The sequence below is a fragment of the Bos indicus genome, chromosome 18, assembly GCF_029378745.1.
Source record: "Bos indicus isolate NIAB-ARS_2022 breed Sahiwal x Tharparkar chromosome 18, NIAB-ARS_B.indTharparkar_mat_pri_1.0, whole genome shotgun sequence".
NCBI classification, from domain to species: Eukaryota; Metazoa; Chordata; class Mammalia; order Artiodactyla; family Bovidae; genus Bos; species Bos indicus.
The window spans coordinates 16,247,226-16,269,198 of record NC_091777.1 but is presented as its reverse complement, the minus strand read 5'-3'; the positions used below and the strand labels follow the sequence as shown (position 1 = coordinate 16,269,198).

General features: G+C 36.8%; 2 protein-coding genes across 4 annotated transcripts in view; one reads left to right on the top strand and one right to left on the bottom strand.

Moving 5' to 3' along the window:
• ITFG1 (integrin alpha FG-GAP repeat containing 1) overlaps window positions 1-21,973 on the top strand; it is a 295,883-nt gene that overhangs the window by 213,007 nt on the left and 60,903 nt on the right. For both annotated transcript variants that reach the window (XM_070771930.1, XM_019979391.2), the window contains exons 11-12: window positions 3,951-4,101; window positions 6,679-6,787. In XM_070771930.1, the coding sequence (XP_070628031.1) occupies window positions 3,951-4,101; window positions 6,679-6,787 (260 nt within the window). The remainder of the gene's footprint in view (window positions 1-3,950; window positions 4,102-6,678; window positions 6,788-21,973) is intronic.
• The window catches only part of LOC109572527 (PDZ and LIM domain protein 1-like), a 174,905-nt gene continuing 169,083 nt past the window's right edge, over window positions 16,152-21,973 (bottom strand). For both annotated transcript variants that reach the window (XR_011561741.1, XR_011561740.1), the window contains one exon: window positions 16,152-17,974. The gene's annotated coding sequence lies outside the window, so the exon portion shown is untranslated. The remainder of the gene's footprint in view (window positions 17,975-21,973) is intronic.

Below are 21,973 nucleotides of genomic sequence, written 5' to 3'. Positions count from 1 at the left end.
TGCAGAATCATACATATAGTAGAACTCAATTGGGGTTGGTTTTTGTTGTTGTTGTTGTTTTTGAAGGATATATGTACTTAAATCTTCTATGTTCCCAGAAGAAGGTTTGGAAAGATGCTCACTACATTATCCCTGTAAAGAAAAGATCTCAACTTTTTTAATGCCTCTATTGCTTAAATTTTATAATAACTTTTGAAATAGTCTTTTTTTTATATATATTGGTTGTAAGTGTGTAATTGCCAAAAAACATAGAGCAATTGACTCAAAGAAGCAAGACCATTTCCCCTGAAGGGTTTCCAAACCTAATGAATCAGTATTGTGTCTTCCTGGGCTTAAATGGAATTTTATTTTTTATAGATGTGGGGCTCTACCTATAGGGCTCAGTAGAGCTTAAAAGAACTGAAATTTTTCAGACCGCATGTTGCTGAATACAAGACAAACCTGTTTAGTGAGCATGTAGCCAAGAACTGTGATATGTAGCATTTGTAATCTTTGCAAATTCATATCAGAAGTTAAAATGACATATTAAATTATTCAACTGCGATGAGAGTTTTTGTTGCAGGTTACATTGTGTATTTGAAACTATGGCTAGAGTTGTAATACAATAATGAAATCCTTGCATCCCATTTTGAAAAGGGAAACCAGAGGCAAGTGCTCACTCAGAATGTTGCCAGTGTGATGCATTGGTCACAGAAGATTGTAGAAAGGCTGCACTGGCTCTCCAGTGGTTAAGACTCAGTGCCTTCACTGCCATGGGCCCAGGTTCAATCCCTGGTCAGAAATCTAAGATCCCACAAGCTGCATGGCGTATCCAAAAAGAGAAAAGTCACCTTTATCACTGGTTCTAATGTTTTAATATTATTTAATAACAAAATAGAGTAGTCTTCATTTCTGTGAAATATACAGTAAAATTGTTTAGCTAGAAAGGTAGGATGGGTAAATACCTGTAAAAAGGTATTACGCTGGTGCAGAAGTAATTGCAGTATTGCATTGTTGAACTTTGCCATTTGATAGTGGAATATATTCTTATGGAAAAGAAATGCAAAAAAGCAAAATGGCTGTCTGGGGAGGCCTTACAAATAGCTGTGAAAAGAAGAGAAGCGAAAAGCAAAGGAGAAAAGGAAAGATATAAACATCTGAATGCAGAGTTCCAAAGAATAGCAAGAAGAGATAAGAAAGCCTTCCTCAGCAATCGATGCAAAGAAATAGAGGAAAACAACAGAATGGGAAAGACTAGGGATCTCTTCAAGAAAATCAGAGATACCAAAGGAACATTTCATGCAAAGATGAGCTCGATAAAGGACAGAAATGGTATGGACCTAACAGAAGCAGAAGATATTAAGAAGAGATGGCAAGAATACACAGAAGAACTTTACAAAAAACTTCTTCACGACCCAGATAATCACGATGGTGTGATCACTGACCTAGAGCCAGATATCCTGGAACGTGAAGTCAAGTGGGCCTTAGAAAGCATCACTACGAACAAAGCTAGTGGAGGTGATGGAATTCCAGTTGAGCTGTTCCAAATCCTGAAAAATGATGCTGTGAAAGTGCTGCACTCAATATGCCAGCAAATTTGGAAAACTCAGCAGTGGCCACAGGACTGGAAAAGGTCAGTTTTCATTCCAATCCAAAAGAAAGGCAATGCCAAAGAATGCTCAAACTACCGCACAGTTGCACTCATCTCACACGCTAGTAAAGTAATGCTCAAAATTCTCCAAGCCAGGCTTCAGCAATATGTGAACCGTGAACTTCCTGATGTTCAAGCTGGTTTTAGAAAAGGCAGAGGAACCAGAGATCAAATTGCCAACATCCGCTGGATCATGGAAAAAGCAAGAGAGTTCCAGAAAAACATCTATTTCTGCTTTATTGACTATGCCAAAGCCTTTGACTGTGTGGATCACAATAAACTGTGGAAAATTCTGAAAGAGATGGGAATACCAGACCACCTGATCTGCCTCTTGAGAAATTTGTACGCAGGTCAGGAAGCAACAGTTAGAACTGGACATGGAATAACAGACTGGTTCCAAATAGGAAAAGGAGTTCATCAAGGCCGTATATTGTCACCCTGTTTATTTAACTTATATGCAGAGTACATCATGAGAAACGCTGGACTGGAAGAAACACAAGCTGGAATCAAGATTGCCAGGAGAAATATCAATAACCTCAGATATGCAGATGACACCACCCTTATGGCAGAAAGTGAAGAGGAACTCAAAAGCCTCTTGATGAAGGTGAAAGTGGAGAGTGAAAAAGTTGGCTTAAAGCTCAACATTCAGAAAACGAAGCTCATGGCATCCGGTCCCATCACTTCATGGCAAATAGATGGGGAAACAGTGGCAACAGTGTCAGACTTTATTTTTCTGGGCTCCAAAATCACTGCAGATGGTGACTGAAGCCATGAAATTAAAGACGCTTACTCCTTGGAAGGAAAGTTATGACCAACCTAGATAGCATATTCAAAAGCAGAGAAATTACTTTGCCAACAAAGTTTCGTCTAGTCAAGGCTATGGTTTTTCCTGTGGTCATGTATGGATGTGAGAGTTGGACTGTGAAGAAAGCTGAGCGCTGAAGAATTGATGCTTTTGAACTGTGGTGTTGGAGAAGACTCTTGAGAGTCCCTTGGACTGCAGGGAGATCCAACCAGTCCATTCTGAAGGAGATCAGCCCTGGTATTTCTTTGGAAGGAATGATGCTAAAACTGAAACTCCAGTACTTTGGCCACCTCATGCAAAGAGTTGACTCATTGGAAAAGACTGATGCTGGAAGGGATTGGGGCCAAGAGGAGAAGGGGACGACAGAGGATGAGATGGCTGGATGGCATCACTGACTCGATGATTTCAGTCTGAGTGAACTCTGCGAGTTGATGATGGACAGGGAGGCCTGGCGTGCTGTGGTTCATGGGGTCGCAAAGAGTCGGACACGACTGAGCAACTGATCTGATCTGATCTGATCTGAATACTCCATTGTCTATATGTACCACAGCTGTCTTATCCATGTAACATAAAGGGACATGAAGAAATGTAAATATTAGAAAATGCCTAATACAGGAGTATAATCTCACTATTTACTAAAGTTACTTCTGTATTTAAAGAAAATATTTTTACATGGCATGGTGTTGCACTCCATAAATAAGAGTGATGATAGTATAAACACTTTTACTAAGATTGAACTGGATGGCAGAAATTGTTGTAAGTGCTTTGCAGTCAGTATTTCATTTATTTTTTATAACAATTCTATAAGTACTTATTACTCAGCTTACAAATAAGGATCTGAGTCTTCAACAGGTGAAATAACTTTTCTGAGGTCACATAACTGCTAAATGACAGAAACATAATTTGAATCCAGGTAGTCTGATTCCAAATCTAAATTAATAAGCACATTGCCTATAAAATAAAATTTTCAAAAGGGAGGACTTCATAGCTATGCAAAATACAATACTTTCTTTTCCCCTATCTTTTATCTGAGAGGTGCTCAGCCTACTATCCATCTGGGAAGCTAAAATTCTATCATTGTAGACTTACTGCTTTGGGTTTGTAAGACTTCAGGATGTCAGGAATCTCCAGTTAAAATGCAAGTATTCACCTGAGAAATTATACACATCTAATGGGATTATGATAGTGTCCAGGAACTCAGTAATGAAACATGGGTTCACTGGCTGTGGAGCAGCAAAGGAGAGCAGAGAGATAGACTTGGAAACCAAACAAGGAGAGAGAGAGGCCAACAACTGACTAACCTGAGGATTTTTGCCAAAGGCTGAAAAAGGATAGCCAACAATTTAAGCTTTTTATGGCTCGGGACAGCAATTATTAAGACATTGAGATTTTTTTCTTATTTCTTCAGTATAGACCATTTACCATCTCTTTGATTCTAGGAAATACAGCACAGCTGATGCTAGTCGGCATTGATATGTTTTATTATTAACTAAATACCTCTCCTTTGTCTCACAGCAATCAGCAGGCCTTTTTACTGGAGAATGTCCCTTGTACTAATGCAAGCTGTGAGGGGGCGCATCGTATGTTTAAAGTCTACTGGGAGCTGATGGACCTAAACCAAATCAGAGATGCGGTGGTTGCCACCTTCTTTGACATTTACGAAGATGTGAGTTCAGAGCTCTTCTGTGTGTTCAGAATCTAATTGCCTTCTACCTTGTCTCACTCTCACTTCACCCTATTTAATCAGACAATAGATGCGATAATGAAAGCAAACGAGTTAATTAAAGAAAACCCCTTTTAATGTTAAATGACAGAAAGAACAAATTAATTGATACCACTGGCTGATCAGAACAGTGAAATATGAAAGCGTCTTTATCTCATTTTATGCCTGTTTAGATGAAACCACTAGAGAATTATGCTCATGGCAGTTGTGCGTGTGCTCAAATAGAGAAAACAACAGCCGACAGATGACAGACCCTTAAACCTGAGCAGGATCACAGAAGGATGAGTTCAGTGTGTACTCTCTCTTAACCTTGTGAGCTAGAGGTGGCATCTATTGCCCCAGATTCTTGTGACTGTCCTCAGTTCCAGGTGGCCTGGGAAAGGCACACAGGGTCCTGGTTTTCTTCTTTCTAATGTCAAAAACCAGTTTTGGGGGAAAAAGTAAATTCTGATAAAAATGCGTTAAATTCCAGAGTTAATATGTCACAAAATATCTTTGTAAAATAACTTGATTATTTTAAAAAGTTAAATCTCCATCAGGACAATTATGTCCAACACGAACCCAGTTGGTTTTGTTTGGCTTTTTGTAGGAGGCTGATCTTCAATTACAAGTATCTTCCAGGTGCTTGTTTTCCTCTGTCTCTCTGCTACCAACTCTTGTATTGTTTCACTTTTTATAAGCAATTTCCAAGCATAAAAGTAATTGGGTAAAAATATAATGAGGAAAAATCAGTAGAATTAACTATAAATCAGCTTTTAATTTCTGTACATAAAACCATAGATGAAATTTAAAATTGCATCTAAATCTAGGAGATAAATTAGCTATGAAAGAGTTAAATAATTAACATTCTTAACATGCGTGTGTGTGTGCTAAGTGGCTTCAGTCAGGTCCAACTCTTTGTAACCCTATGGAATGTAGCCTGCCAGGTTCCTCTGTCCATTGGATTCTCCAGACAAGAATACTGGAGTGGGTGGCCATGGCTGCCTCCAGGGGATCTTCCCAACCCAGGGATCAAACCCATGTCTCTTATATCTCCTTCAGTGGCAGACAGATTCTTTACCACTAGCACCACCTGGGAAGCTCACATTCATAACAGGCTGTGCTGTGCTTTGTCACTCAGTCGTGTCTGACCCTTTGCAAGCCCATGGACCGTAGTCTCTGCCAGGCTCTTGTGTCCTTAGGGAGTCTTCAGGCAAGAAGACTGGAGTGGGTTGCCATGCCCTCCTCCAGGGTATCTTCCCAACCCAGGGATTGAACCCAGATCTCCAGCATTGTAGGTGGATTCTTTATCATCTGAGCCACCAGGGAAGCCCACATCCATAACGGAAAAAGGATTTATTCAAACTGATACAAGTCACCAGAAACTCCCACTGGAAAAACAACATGATTAAGTCAGTTTACAGAAGAAAAAAAAAGATGTGAGTAAAAAAAAGCTAACATGAAATATGGATCCTCCCTGTAGCTCAGACGGTAAAGAATCCGCTTCTAAAGAATTCTATTTAGAAAATAGAATCTGTTTTCTAAATCCTTAACAATTACAATGCAGGAGCCCTAGGTTCGATCCCTGGGTTGGGAAGATCCCCTGGAGAAGGAAATGGCAATCCACTCCAGTATTTTTGCCTGGAGAATCCCATGAATAGAGGAGCTTGGCGGGCTACAGTTCATGGGGTCGCAAAGAGTCAGACACGACTGGGTAACTAACACTAACTAACTAACATGTGAAAAGATATTATAAATGATTGATCTCATTAAGAGTTAGCAGAATGAAAGTTTAAATGAGCACCTTTTTTACCCCCAATAAAATTAGCAAAGCTTTCCACTTTTTTAGGAAAAAACATAAGAAGCAGCACAAATAAAAAGTAACCTTCTTTCCCTGATGATTGGAAACACTTCGGTAGTTCATGTCAAAGGCCTTTAAAAATTAATACATGGGGCTTCCATAGTATATCAATGGTAAAGAATCCTCTTGCCAATGCAGGAGACATGGGTCTGATCCCTGATCTGGGAAGATCCAACATGCTGTGGAGCAACTAATCTGAAGTGCCACAACTACTGAGCCCGTGCTCTAGAGCCTGGGAGCACAAGTGCTGAAACCTCACAACCTAGAACTTGTGCTCCACCACAGGAGAAGCTACCACAGTAAGAAGCCTGTACACCGCACGCGACTGGAGAGTAGCTGTGTGTGCAGGCTGTCTGCAGTGGGAGAAAAGCCCACACAGCAACGGAGACCCAGCACCATGAATAATAGAGAAATAAGTTTTATTTTTTTTTAATTCATGCAGATATGCCTGGAAGGAAATATACAAGAGTAACATTTATCCTCAGAGATTTAAATTACAGTTTTTTTTTAAATTTTATTTATATTTAATATTCTAGGTTTTATATTTTTAATAGTATCTTTATTTTAAATATCAAGTTGAATAAGTAAGGTCTGTATTTACATGATAAACATGTCATACGTTTTCATCATTTTTTTCAGTCAGTCCAGTAGTTTCTAACCATTTTTATGTTTTTTTCCAGGGAATCTTGGACATTGTAGTACTAAGCAAAGGGTATACAAAGAGTGATTTTGCCATCCATACCCTAAAAAATAACTTTGAAGCAGATGCCTATTTTGTTAAAGTCATTGGTGAGTATTTGTTTTATATGCTTTATTATTAAGTATTAACATCTGATTTTGTATTCTGTCAATGCACATTTTCCAAAGAGTAAAACATGCTTCTGTGTAACAACTCTCCAAAGCAGATAGATCAACTTCAGTACAACACGACCACCCTGTTCAAATTTGCCATCTGTCCCACCAGTGGCTTTTTCCTTTCTGATCCAGAGGCTGTTCAGGAATACTACTGTCACATCTGCTCCAGTCTGGAACAGTTCCTTTTCATGCCCTTAGCAGTTGTAAAGAATACAGGCCTGCGTTCTATAGTGTAATCCTCTTTCTTCCTTACCCAGTTCAAGATACACATTCTTTACAGAAACGTCACTACATGGAATTTGGTGGAACCTATGCTGTGGCCTTTCGATGCATCATGTCAAGAAACACATGACGTTGCCCTGACCCACCACCATGATGATACCCTTGATCATCTAGTCTTGATGACTGCTAGTTTTCCCACCTTAAATTAACTTTTCCCCTTTATAATTAGTGTTTTGTGGAGAGGTATTCTGATACTTAATGTACTTTCTGCATATCAAATTTTTACCAGTTTTAGAATCCATTGACAACTCCTGCCTAAATCAGCCTTCTATATGACTGTTGTCAATGAGTAGTTCTCTGTTTCCAGGGCTCCTGCATTTTTCAGTTGGCATTCTACTCTACATCTGCCATCTCCTCCACCTAACACTTATGTTCATCATAGAGATCCTGAACATGTTAAGTGTGTGCCTGGGTATTTTATTTTCTTTGACATGATTATAAATGTCACTGTGTTTTTAAGTTTAGTTTCCACATACTTCTTTTTAGTGTATAGAAACACAGTTGATTTTTGTGTGTTGATCTTATACACTGCAACCTTGCTCAACTCACTTATTAGTTGCACGGGGATTTTTAAATTTTTATTCTGTGTAACTTTATTTTTTTCTAAACTTTTTATTTTGTATGGGGTATAGCTGATTAACAATGTTGTGATAGTTTCAAGTGAACAGCCATGGGACTCAGCCATACATACACAAGTATCCATTCTCCTCCAAACGCCCCTCCTGTCCAGGTTGCCATAGAACATTGAACAGAGTTCCCTATACTATACAATAGGTCCTTGTTGGTTATCCACTTTGAATATAGCAGTGTGTACATGTCCATCCCAAACTCCCTGACCCTTCCCCCACATCCTTCCCCCTGGCAACCATAAGTTCATTATCTTAAGTCTGTGAGTCTCTTTCTGTTTTGTAAGTAAGCTCATTTGTATCCTTTATTTTTAGAGTCCATATAAGGAATATATGGACACATATAAGGCATGTCATATGATATTTCTCCTTCTCTGTCTGACTTACTTCACTTAGCGTGACACTCTCTAGGTCCATCAGTGTTGCTGCACATGGCATTATTTCGTTCTTTTTAGTGGCCAAGTAATACTCCGTTGTATATATCTACCACATCTTCTTTATCCATTCTTCTCTTGGTGGACATTTAGGTTGTTTCCATGCCTTGGTTACTGTAAACAGTGTTGCAGTGAACACTGGGGTATATATATCTTTTCAGATCGTGTTTTTCTTCAGATATATGCCCAGGAGTGGGATTGAAGGGTCATATGGTAACTCTGTTTTTAGTTTTTTAAGGAACTTCCATACTGTTCTCCATAGTAGCTGAACCAATTTACAGTCCCACCAACAGCATAGGATGGTTCCCTTCTCTCCATACCCTCTCCACCATTTATTGTTTGTGGGTTTTTTGATGATAGCCATTCTGGTAGGTGTGAGGTGATATCTCATTTTAGTTTTGATTTGCATTTATCTAATAATCAGAGATGTTGAATATCTTCTCATATGCCTCTTGGCCATCTATATGTCTTATTTGGAGAAATGTCTATTTAGGGCTTCTGCACAGGCAGAAGGATATAAAATTATCCTTCTATCTGTGCCCTTACTGATTCCCACAACAGCACAGATCCATAGAATGCTCTTCAGACAGGAGACTTTCTGTGCTACAGAATTGGAGGGGTTCCCTAGCTCCCCTGAATCAGAACTAGCTCCTAGCTCTAATTGTTTTCCTCTTATTCCTGTCAGCTTTTAGAGCTTCTCATTCTGATTCTACTAATACTTAGCACAAATTTCTAACAAACATATGTGAACCTGTATTTCCTTGGATTGTTAAAATTTTAACAGTATCTTCACCTTTCACTTCCCAAATAAGATGAGACCTTTCAAAAGCTTTTGTCCCCTGCCTCCTTCCAGATTTTGTTGAAATAATGTGGAAATTTATTTCTGAATGATTGACTTAGTTTTACCTTTTTTTTTTTGAAGGATAATTGCTTTACAGAATTTTGTTGTTTTCTGTCAAATATCAACATGAATCAGCCATAGGTGTACATATGTGCCCTCCCTCTTGAACCTCCCTTCCATCTCACTCCCCATCCCACCCCTCTAGGTTGATACAGAGCCCCTGTTTGAGTTCCCTGAGACTTCACAGCAAATTCCCACTGACTGTCTATTTAACATATGGTAATGTAAGTTTCCATGTTATTCTCTCCATACATCTCACCCTCTCCTCTCCTCTCCCCATGTCCATAGTCTTTCTCTGTGTCTCTTTCTCCACTGCTGCCTTGCAAATAAATTCATCAGTACCATCTTTCTAGATTCCATATATATATGCGTTAGTATGCAATATTTGTCTTTCTCTTTCTGACTTACTTCACTCTGTATAATAGGCTCTGGGTTCATCTACCTCATTAGAACTGACTCAAATGTGTTCCTTTTTTAAGGCTGAGTAATATTCCATCGTGTATATGTACCACAACTTCTTTATCCATTCATCTGTCAGTGGACATGTAGATTGCTTCCGTGTTCTAGCTATTGTAAATAGTGCTGCAATGAATATTGAGGTACAAGTGTCTTTATCAACTTTGGTTTCCTCAGGGTATATGCCTGGGAGTCGGATTGATGGGTCATATGGTGGTTTTATTCCTAGTTTTTTAAGGAATTTCCATACCGTCTTCCATAGTGGCAGTATCAATTTACATCCCCACCAACAGTACAAGAGTGTTCCCTTTTCTCCACACCCTCTCCAACATTTATTGTTTGTAGGCCTTTTGATGATGGCCATTCTAACTGGTGTGGGGTGATACCTCATTGTAGTTTTGATTTGCGTTTCTCTAATAATGAGCAATGTTAAGCATCTTTTCATGTGTTTGTTAGCCATCTGTTTGACAAAATTCAGCACCCATTTATGATTAAAACTCTTCAAAAAATGGGCATAGAAGGAACCTACCTCAACATAGTAAAGGCCATATATGATAAGCCCACAGGAAACATTATTCTCAGTGGTGAAAAACTGAAAGCATTCCCACTAACATCAGGAACAAGACAAGGGTGTCCACTCTCACCACTGTTATTCAACAAGTTTTGGAAGTCCTGGCTACAGCAATCAGAGAAGAAAAAAAAAAGGAAAGGAATCCAGATTGGAAAAGAAGAAGTAAAGCTCTCACTGTTTGCAGATGACATGATACTATACATAGAAAACCCTAAAGATAGTATCAGAAAATTACTAGAGCTAATCAGTGAATTTAACAAAGTCACAGGATACAGAATCAATACACAGAAATCACTTGCATTCCTATATAGTAACAATGAAAAATCAGAAAGAGAAATTAAGGACTCAATCCCATTCACAACAGAAAGAATAAAATATCTAGGAATAAATGTACCTAAGAAGACAAAAGAATGTATACAGAAAATTATAAGACACTGATGAAAGAAATCAAAGACAACATAAACAGATAGAGAGATAGTCCATGTTCCTGGGTAGGAAGAATCAGTATTGTGAAAATGACTATACTGCCAAATGCAATTGACTCAGTGCTATCCCTGTCAAATTACCAATAGCATTTTTCGTAGAACTAGAACAAAATATTTCACAACTCATATGGTTTTACCTTTTGTACCTTCTATTTTCTAAATCCTTAACAATTTATAGCCGTGTTAGCAATGATCCTTTATACTTAACAAGTTACTAGCTTTACTGTCACCTTATACTTATATACTACATGTTTGCTGCTGCTGCTGCTGCTAAGTCGCTTCAGTCGTGTCCAACTCTGTGCGACCCCATAGACGGCAGCCCACCAGGCTCCCCCGTCCCTGGGATTCTCCAGGCAAGAACACTGGAGTGGGTTGCCATTTCCTTCTCCAATGCATGAAAGTGAAAGTGAAGACGCTCAGTTGTGTCCGACTCCTCGTGACCCCATGGACTGCAGCCCACCAGGCTCCTCCATCCATGGGATTTTCCAGGCAAGAGTACTGGAGTGGGGTGCCATTACCTTTCTTCATTCAAATTCTGGAGTGTTTCTTCAAGAGATTTTCAGAAAGGTATACATAGGTTAATATATTTTCAGAGTACTGGTATGTTTTAAAATATCTTTTATTAAGCATAGAATTTTTTAATTTAAAAATTTTAATTTAAATTAATTTTTAACTTAATTTAAAAAATGAATGAAAGATAGGTAATCAATAACAGATAAAAAGTTTTCTGTATACAGTCTAAAATAATGTCTAAATGACAAGAATGACTGAAATGGGAGTCTTTATTTCACATGTGCTATTTGATTATGACATTTGCTTTGTATTCATGTGTTTTAAAGAAACAAAAACTAAAGACATTTTCAGAGAAATGAATGTGAATAGCCACCCATAATCCAGGCAAGGATTTTTCATTTCAAATGTTACTAAAACCATTATACAGTATTGACCTTTAGTTTTGACTTTCTATCATTCTTCTCCCAACCTGTACATTTATCTAGTGTGACAGTATTTATGTACAATTACTGCAGTTTTCTTTGAGTTTTGGCATTTGTGTAAAGTAGCTAATGTAAACTGAATCACAAAACCAGAAGTGAAAGTTTTATACTTGAAATATCTTTAAGTATACAAAGACATAATGTAAAGTGTGGTTTGGCATGAAATGTTAAGGTCTTGAGCATTGTCGTTTTAAGGAAAACTTACAGATTTTACATCCCATTGGTCATGTTTTAAGCTAATTTAATGCACATAGCTCATTAAACATTTTAATTGCAGTTTTTCATTTAACTGTGACTAGGCTGTCTTCTTAAATTTCATTAATCGTTTTTAAACAACTTTGGTTTTTAAAGTCTAGGGGTATTAGAAATTACTTTTTAGAACAGTTTATTTAAAGGGGTATTATAAAATGCTATAATAAATCTCTTTAGACCTTTATGATGTGGTTATAAATACTAATAAATTATAAAAGTTGATGAAGTTGTTAAAAATCCTTAAACTAGACCTGAATCAACCAAGGTCACCTAATTAGTAGGAAAACATTTATTGACAACTTAAAATGAAAAACATTATGTTTAGACTTGACAGGAAACAACAAAATTCTATAAAGCAATTATCCTTCAATTAAAAAATAAATTTTAAGAAAAAAAAAAATGAGATACTTCAAAACTAAAGAGTTAAAAAAGAGTTCTTGATATCAAGAAGCTCACAGTGGCCAAAAAAAAAAACCACACAAATAGTAGGAGGCTGAAATTATATACCAGTATCTGTCCTGTTGGGGCTTCGAAGTTGGCTCAGTGGTGAAGAATCTGCTTGCCAATACAAGAAACATGTGTTTGATCCCTGGGTCAGGAAGATTCCCTGGAGAAGGAAATGGCAACCCACTCCAGTATTCTTGCCTGGAAAATCCTATGGACAGAGAAGCCTGGAGGGCTTCAGTCCATGGGGTCGCAGAAGAGTCAGAACACCAACTTGTTCAGTCGCTCAGTCAAATAAACTATCAATAAGAATCGATTAAATTATGTTGTATCCATACTGTTTTGTTGTTCAGTTGGTAAGTCATGTCCGACTCTGCAATCCCATGGATTGCAGCACGCCAGGCTTCCTTGTCTCTCACCATCTCCCAAGAGCTTGCTCAAACTCATGTGAGTAATGCATTCCAACCATCTCGTCCTCTATCGTCCCCTTCTCTTGCCTTCAGTCTTTCCCAGCATCAGGGTCTTTTCATTAAGTAAACAACAACAACAACAAAAGCTATGCTGTTAAATTTCCCTTTCCCATAATGGGCCCTTTTATGTGTTTTAGCTGTTCCCAGTTTTTGTTATAGTTGCTTACGAAAAATGTTTTACTGTACTTATGTGTGCTCAGACACTCACTCAGCAATGTCAGACTCTTTGCGACCTCATACCTGATGTGAAGAACTGACTCATTTGAAAAGACCCTGATGCTGGGGAAGATTGATGGCGGGAGGAGAAGGGGACGACAGAAGATGAGATGGTTGGATGGCATCACCGACTCAATGGACATGAGTTTGAGTAAACTCCAGGAGTTGGTGATGGACAGGGAGGCCTAGTGTGCTGTAGTCCATGGGGTCGTAAAAAGTCGGACATGACTGAGCAACTGAACTGAACTGAACTGAAATGATCAGCCCCCAGGTTCCTTTGCCTGTGGGATTCTCCTGGCAAAAATACTGGAGTAGGGGGCAATTTTCTCCTCCAGGGGATCTTCCTAACCCGACATTTCCTCCTCCAGGGGATCTTCCTGACACCAGGATCAAAACTGCAACTCTTACATCTCCTGCATTGGCAGACAGATTCTTTACCACTGGTGCCACCTGGGAAGGCCTTTATTATACTTATAGCCATATGTTTTAAACAAAAAATTTAACTGTTCCACTTGTAGGAATTGAGCTTTTACTATAATAATAACTTCTACCTTGGAACATTTAGGAGTTGTTTGTTTTGTTTTGTTTTCTAACTAAAGCAAAAAGGATGGAATTTTTGTTTTGATGTCACTGAGGAAATTACATTCTTGCACTGATTTAATTCACTATTGGTACTTTTTAGTTGTTCCTCAGCTTGACTTTTGGAGTCTTAAAATAGTAATTTCAGAGTGATGTTTATAAAAACATTTCCTTTTGATTATGTAAGAGACTTTTAAGGCATTATTCTTTTTTATTTGTAAATTTTTAATTTGGTATTTATTTTGCTTTTTCATTATAAAAATAAGGCAGCCTATTGTGAAAACATTTGAAAAGTCTGGAAAAGTATTAATATTTTTTAAAATCTATGATCTTTTTACCACTTATTAGATACAACTATTCTGAACACTGAGCATTCTGGTAGTTCCTAAAGTTTCAAAAGTACCTGCAGCAATGAAAGCTGATGCTTTTCAATCCTGGAATCCATAATGATAGAATCTATAATTTATTTTAAAAGACAAACAAGAGTAGCTAACATTTATTGTTTATCATGTGCCAGGTCCTCTGTGTATTTTGCATGTGTTATCTCATATACTTATACATGATAATTTTTAATGACAATATATGTGAAGTATAACTTTTCAAAATATTATAATCTTACATATTCTATAAGGAGAAAGAGAAAGTACAAAATTTAGCTTACAAAACAACAAGTTATACCTCTGGTTCTTTTCTTCATTTCTGAGTTTAGAGAGCATGTATCATCCATGATCCAGCCTCATTCATTCAGACTCTGCCTGTTCAAGGCTCCCACTTTTCTAGATAATTTTCTTGTATGTGAGCAGACTTATACAAAGTGAAAGTGAAGTTGCTCTGTCATGTCCGACTCTTTATGACCCCGTGGACTGTAGCCTACCAGGCTCCTCAGTCCATGGAATTTTCCAGGCAAGAGTACTGGAGTGGGTTGCCATTTCCTTCTCCAGGGGATCTTCCCAACCCAGGGATCGAACACAGGTCTCCCGCACTACAGGCAGACGCTTTACTGTCTGAGCCACAAGAACCCTTTAAAACCAGACTATTTCCCTCTGTGCCAGGTCAGAGTATTAAGCACCCGAAGCAAGATAGATCCCGTTTGGAATGATAGGATTTGGAAGCTTTTGTAAACCTTATAAATTATTTTAAAACAAGGAAAGGTGAAGTGATTTGCATTGGCTCACACTTAATGGAATATCCTATACTGCATGATTAGAAAGCCTAAAAAGAGCTGAACTTCAGGTTTTTAGCCAGTGTTAGTATCAGGTAGTTACTTTGGGATTTGTTCTTGGTGAGTACTAATGACCTGTATAGATTTTAGTATGATTAATCTGATATGTACTGAAACTGACAACAACAAAAATCCTGTTAATAACAGAAAATGAACTACTAACACATATAAAATGTAGGCTGTATTGTGTTTCTCAGCAACATTTGATTCAGTTCTTTCTTTGTTTTTGAAGAAATTACATCTAATTATAATATGTTTAAACATTAAAGCTATGTTTAAACCATACTGTGAACCTGTCACATTAATATACTGACAAAGATGAGAAGAGAAATGAAAATAAAAATTTTCCTTTTATAGCCTATTATTTGAAGAAACCTAATGCTTTTCAGGCTTTTTAAAAATTGTATTAGTTCAAGGGAGAAAGACAGTAAGATGTATGTATGTGAGTAGGTGTGTTCCTTTTTTTCTAATGGTAAAACTAAAGGAGGGTCACAGAGGCATTTAGAGAGAAAGCCAAAGCTAAGTAAAATTTCAGTGTTCCTTAACAAAAGCAGTAGTATAATGGCTGAAAATAGCCAAAGACATTTTTTTTCCTGCCTTACGTCAAACGTACATAGTGAGTGCAGCCCAGAAATGATACAGTCTAAATATGCCTTTCCTGCTGCAGTGCCCATATGGATGTCCCTGGAAAAAAAGTCAGGTTGTTTCATAGTGAAATAATAATTTCAGGCTAAGAACAAGTTAACCTTTGTTTGGGAGTTCTGCATTCCTAATTAAACAGTTAGCAATATTATCAACAATATTAAACAATAAACATTCTTAAACAATAACATTAAGTTATTAACAATAACATTAATTAATTGTGTTAATTAACACAATATCTGAAGGAATAAGTATTATTCCTTCTTGTGTCTTTAGTTGCAAAACCCAAGGAAATGCATATTCTATCTGTATTATGTAGACAACTTTTTATAAGACATATATGTGTGCAGACACACCTCAGAGATACTCAGGTACTTGGTTACAGATGGCTGCAATAAGTGAGTATCGCAATAATGTGGGTTAACAAGCTTTTTGGTCTCCCAGTGCCTATGAAAGTTATGTTTATATCATGCTTTATTAACTGTTCAACATCATTATGTCTTAAAAAATTATAATTGTAATTTAAAAATATTTTATTGCTAAAATATGCTAAGCATCGTCTGAACTTTCAGCAAGTCATAGTAATAACATCAAATACCACAGATCATTGTAATAAATGATAAAGCTTGAAATATTGTGAGAATTACCAAAATGTGACACAGAGACACAAAATGAGCAAATGCTGATAGAACAATGGCCCTGACAGATTTGCTTGACACAAGGTTGCTGCAGATCTTCAATTTATTTTATAAAAAACACAATATCTGAGAAGTGTAATAATGCAAAGCTCAGTAAACCAAGATATACCTATATAATATATATGACATATGTATGATATGTATATCTATGATACATTTAAATCTTCTCATTATGACCCTATTTCACACTATTACAGTGTGAAACTTCAAATTTAATAGAGGAAGTCTTGTTAAAAACAAAAATAGATACAGGAACTCAATTTTTATCTTGCTATATATAAAATGAAAGAGACTCATGTAATTTCAAATAAATACTCTCAACTGTGCTAAACAAAACACAGACATTTTATCTTGTACAGAAAATAAAATAATTCAGTGGTTCATTGATTTCCCATCTTATATAAATATAGGAAAATGTGTTTTTTAAATGAGTGAGTGTCTAGTGACCGCATGGTCTTTCTAAAGAGTGTCATTCCCTTTCTGACCTTGAGTAATGTACTGGCCCAAGCTTCAGTTTCTGCTCTTGAAGAAAAAAGGGTGGGAGGAGGAGGGTAACTAGACTTACTTCACAGCCTTGCTATGAGGATTAAGGTAGAGCATATATGAAACTTCAGCATATGAACTTTGGGGGCAGGGTGGTACACACATTCAGTCCATGACAGTGGATTATAGTAAGTTGGTAACAGTATCTGGATAGTTCGGTTAAAGTGATTTTTATTTTCTCCTTTTTCCTTCTCTATATTTTTAAATTTTTTCTCGAATAACATATGTTATTATAGAAAAGTATTCACAAATATATATAGTAAGTGAATGGTAGATTAGTGGTAGCTTTGGGCCAGGGGTGGGAATGGGGCATGAAGGCTGAAAGGTACAGGGTTTCTTTATTGTGATGAAAACTGATTGTGTTGATGACTGCACAATTCTAGGAATTTACTAAAATCCACTGAATAGGACCCTTTGAACGGGTGATTGCTCTGGTGTGTGAATTATATATATCTCAGCAAAGTTGCTATAAAAATGAATGTATGAAGGGAGTTTTGGAAATACTGTAGATCTGTTTATTAGCACTTACAGTCACTATATCCAGTATCTTCTCCCACATTTGCACATTATTGTCTTCACTTTGACTGCTACTTAGTTTTTCTCAGTGAGGATCTATCTTATGTAGCAAGCATCTGTTGCTGTCAACTTGGAAGAGGAAGATGTACGCATGTAAAAATAGCTAAAGAACAGTGAAAAGAACTTTATACTCAAATGTTAAATGGAACTATATGTATATAAGATTATTAAGATCAAAGAAGTCTTCTGTGAAGATGATAGTTGAGAACCTAGATCCTTGACAGATGGTTAAGGTTTGGAAAAACCAAAATGAGTAGTGGTATAACATTCTAGGAAGGAGAAGCCATGATCATAGTAATAAAGAATGAGCAGATAGAAAGAAGTAGAAACTAACTCACCTCCATGTACTGTGTTGAAGATTAATAAGAGAGAATATTGATAGTATCATTGATAAATGGGCACCTATGGCAAAGAAAAGATTTTGTCAGTGACCCAATAACTACAGAGACTTACTGAATTAATCAAGATTCTCCAGAAAAACAACATCAATAGAATACAGAAAAAGAGAAAGATTTATTGTAGGAAATTAATTCATAAAGTTATGGAAGCTGACACGTCCAAAATCTGCAGAGCCAATGCCCATTTTGAGTCACAAGGCCAGCAGGCAGCTGTAGAACCAGGAAGAATGGTGTCCAGTTCATTGGGCAGGAAAAGGTGGTGTTCTAGTTTGAAGACCCCTCAGGCAGGAGGCTTCTTCCTCAGGAGACGTCAGTCTTTTGTTCTGTTCACCTGGGTGGATGAGGCCCGCACATTATGGAAAACAATTCGCTTTACCCAGTTTACTGATTAAATGTTAATCTTATCTGAAAACACCCTCACAGACACACCTAGTTGGCACATAAAATTATGTCACACTTACTATTTAAATTCTTCAACAAAAAAGTCTGTGATCAAGTGTGCTGATAAAGAAGATGAATTTTACAGCAATGTTCAGAAGGAAAAAATAGATGTTCATTAAAAAAATTGATGTTCTGACCTGAGGGCTTTGACAAGAGTAACCACCTAGGAGTACAGACATCTAGGTGTGAGCTGACAAGACAGTGGAAATACAGTTGTAGCAATGGGTGTTCAGGTGTATAGCTTGATAAGATTTTACACAGGTACCTTCCCTTATAGCCACACTCCAATCAAAATAAAATATTTCCAGTACCCAAGAAGGGCCCCTTCCTTATATTCCCTGCAAAAGTATAACCACTGTTCTGATCTCTGTCACCACAGTTTTTCCTTTTCTAGCTGTCACATAAATGTAATCATATAGTATGTACTCTTTGTGTCTGACTTCTTTTATTTAATATTATATCTCTGAAATTCAGCCAACATATACATTTGTAAATGTAATCTTACTGAACATATTTGCCTTTGTCTTTTTTTTTTTTTTAATTTTAGCAAGAGAGTATAAACCCTCTTTCATGTCAACACTTAGAGGTCTCTCATGCTTTAATAGCTCCATGTCATTCCATAAAACTATAGATGTTCCATAATTTATTTAGCATTTTCACTCTTAGTGGACACATAGGTAGTTTCTAATATTTCATATACATGAATTTGATGAGTTGAGAGGCTGTGTTTTTAGTGTTAATAGACAATACTAAGTTACCTTTCCCAAAAATCACAGACATTTATATCCGACCAGCATAACACTGTCCAGTTTACCACATATCATCTGAGCGCTCTGAATTTTTATTTCACTAAGAAATTTGGTTTTTTAAAATTTTTCACCATGCAAATGGTAAAAAAAATACAGGAGTCTATAATAGTGAAAAGTAAGTCCCTTTTGCACCAGTGTTTCCCAGTGGTCCAATTCTTCCCACCCAAAGCAACCTCTTCTTTGTGTCTGTCCAAGATATTTTATGCACTTAAACAAGCACATGTGTTTATATGCTTTTATTTTACGTAAGTGGTAGTTCTAGACTTTGCTTTCTCCATTTAACAATGTATCTTAGAGATTATGCCTTAACAATATAGTCTAGAGCTACCTCATTGTTTTAACTATCAAACAGTATCATGTAGTATGGATACTGTTCATGTTCATGGGTTCTCAAAAAATGGAGAAGAGGGCCGCAAAGGATGAGACAGTTAGATAGCATCACCAACTCAGTGGACGTGAATTTGATGGTGAAGGACAGAGAAGCCTGGCGTGCTACCGTCCATGGGGTTGCAAAGAGTCGGACATGACTTAGCAACTGAACAACAACACTATGAATACAACATAATTTAATCAGTTCTTATTGATACCAGTTTATTTTCATTCTCTTGTTATTATAATTAATACCTGTAGAATAAATTCCTAAAAATGGAACTACTAAAAAATAATATATGTACACTTTTAAAATAAACTCTGTTGAACTCTACATGTAGAAAAGTGTACATAAGTACGGAGGTCTACACGTTTCGACAAAGTAAATATACACATGTAAATACACCCAGATCAAGAAAAGCATGATACCAGCAACCAGAAGCTTCCTCATGCCCACCCTTTCTGCTAAGCCCAGTTCACCTGAAGGTAACCAGTAATTTAATTTCTAACACTTTAGATTAATTCTGCCTGGTTTTGAATTTGTAAGTATTTTTTATTTTAACAGATGTCCCTTCATGAAAATTTGATGTTGACACTGCTACTTCTATATAGGAAAATTCACATTTCCTAACACCTTTACCAACCCAAAAGATTATTAAACTTTTTGAGTTTTGCCAACTATAAAGTGAAAAGTGTTGTCTTATTTCACATTCTTCTTACACTGAGTAAAGTTCTGCATCTTTTCATATGTTCAAGAGCCATTTGTACTTTTATTTCTATAAATGGGTCTGTCCTTTTTCATTTCCTTAATGATTTATACCATAGTATATATTAATCTTTTGTGATATATTTTGTAAATATTCTTCATAGTTTATCATTTATCTTTGCTTTTGTTTTCCCTACAGACATTTTTATTGGTCTTTCATTTTTTCCTTTCTGTTAGGGTATAAAATTGATTTTTTTTTCCCTGACTAGTGAGGCTGAGTATCTTTCATCCTGGTTTTTTTTATTATTTGTACTTTCTCTTCTGGATATTGCTTCTCTATATCCTTTGTTTTTATTAGATTATCATCTCATCATCCATATCTAGAAGCTCTTTGTATGTTAGCAAGTATCTCTTTGTATTTTTTTTTAAAGTTCATAGCCCCTTGTCATTTTTTTAATTTTATGGTATCTTTTATTTTGTAACAGCTTTATTGAGATGTAATTTACGTACCATACCGTTTGCCCATTTCACGTATACAATTCAGTGGCTTTTTGCATATTAACAGAATTGTGCCAATATCACCACAAACATTTTCATCACAGAAGAAGCCTATACCCCTTTAAAAATGTTTAATTTTATACTAGAGTATAGTTGAGTAACAGTGTTGTGATAGTTTCATGTGTACTGCAGACTGATTTAGTTATACATGTATCTATTCTTTTTCAAATCATTTTCCCATTTAGGCTGTTATACAATATTGAGCAGAGTTCCTGGTCTTAGACAGTAGGTCCTAGTATAGCAGTATGTACATCTCAATTCCAAACTTTCTATCCCTTTCCCTCTCTGCCCCACCCCGCCCCCCCCCCCCACCCTGCTCTCCTGGTTCATTCTCTAAGTCTGTGAGTCTGTTTCTGTTTTGTAAATAAGTTCATTTGTACCAGTTCTTTTTTGATACTGCATATAAGCAATATCATATTATGTTTCTTTCTCTGACCACTCAGTATAGCAAAAACTAAAAATAGAGCTACCATATGATCCTGAAACCCTGTACCCTTTAGCTGCCACCATCAATCCCCCAGCCCCAGCCCTCGGCAACCACTACTTTCTGTATTCATAGATTTATCTGTCCTGGATATGTCATATAAATGGGGTCATATAATATGCGGTCTTTTGTGACTGACTTCTTTCACTTGCCATAATGTTTTTAAGATCCATCTTTGATGTAGCATGCATCAGCACTTTATTCCTTTTAATTGTCAAATATCCACATGAATTGTCAAATATCAATATGAATATTCCACATTTTGTTTATCCATCAGTTGATAGACATTTGGATGATTTCTACTTTTTGGCTATCGTGAATAATACTGTTGTGAACATTCATGTACAAGTTTTTGTGTGGACATATATTTTAATTCCTCTTGATATATACCTAAGAATGGAATGGCTGGGTTAAATGGGATTCTTTGTTCACCTTTTTAAGGAATTGCCATTTCCAAAGCAGCTGAACCATTTTGCATTCCCATAGAAATGTATGAGTATCCAGCTTCTCCACATCTTCACCCAAGTTTGTAATCTGACTTTATAATCATACCCATTCTAATGGGTATGAAGCCTGGTGTGCTGCAGCCCATGGGGTCACAAAGAGTCAGACACAACTTGGAGACTGAACAACAACAAAATGGGTGAGAAATGGTATCTCATTTGTTTGTTGTTTAGTTGCTAAGTCTTGTCCAACTCTTTGTGACCCCATAAGACTGTAGCCCACTAAGCTCCTCTGTCCATGAGGTTTCCCAAGCAAGAATATGGAATGGGTTGCCATTTCCTTCTCCAGGGGATCTACCCAGGGATCAAACCCAGGTCTTCTGCATTGGCAGGAGAATTCTTCACCACTGAGACACCAGGGAAGCCAGTATCTCATTATGGGTTTGTTTGTTTATAATCTTAACCTTTTAGTGTGTGCAGTTAAAAAAAAAAACAACGTAAAATTTACTGTCTTAACCAT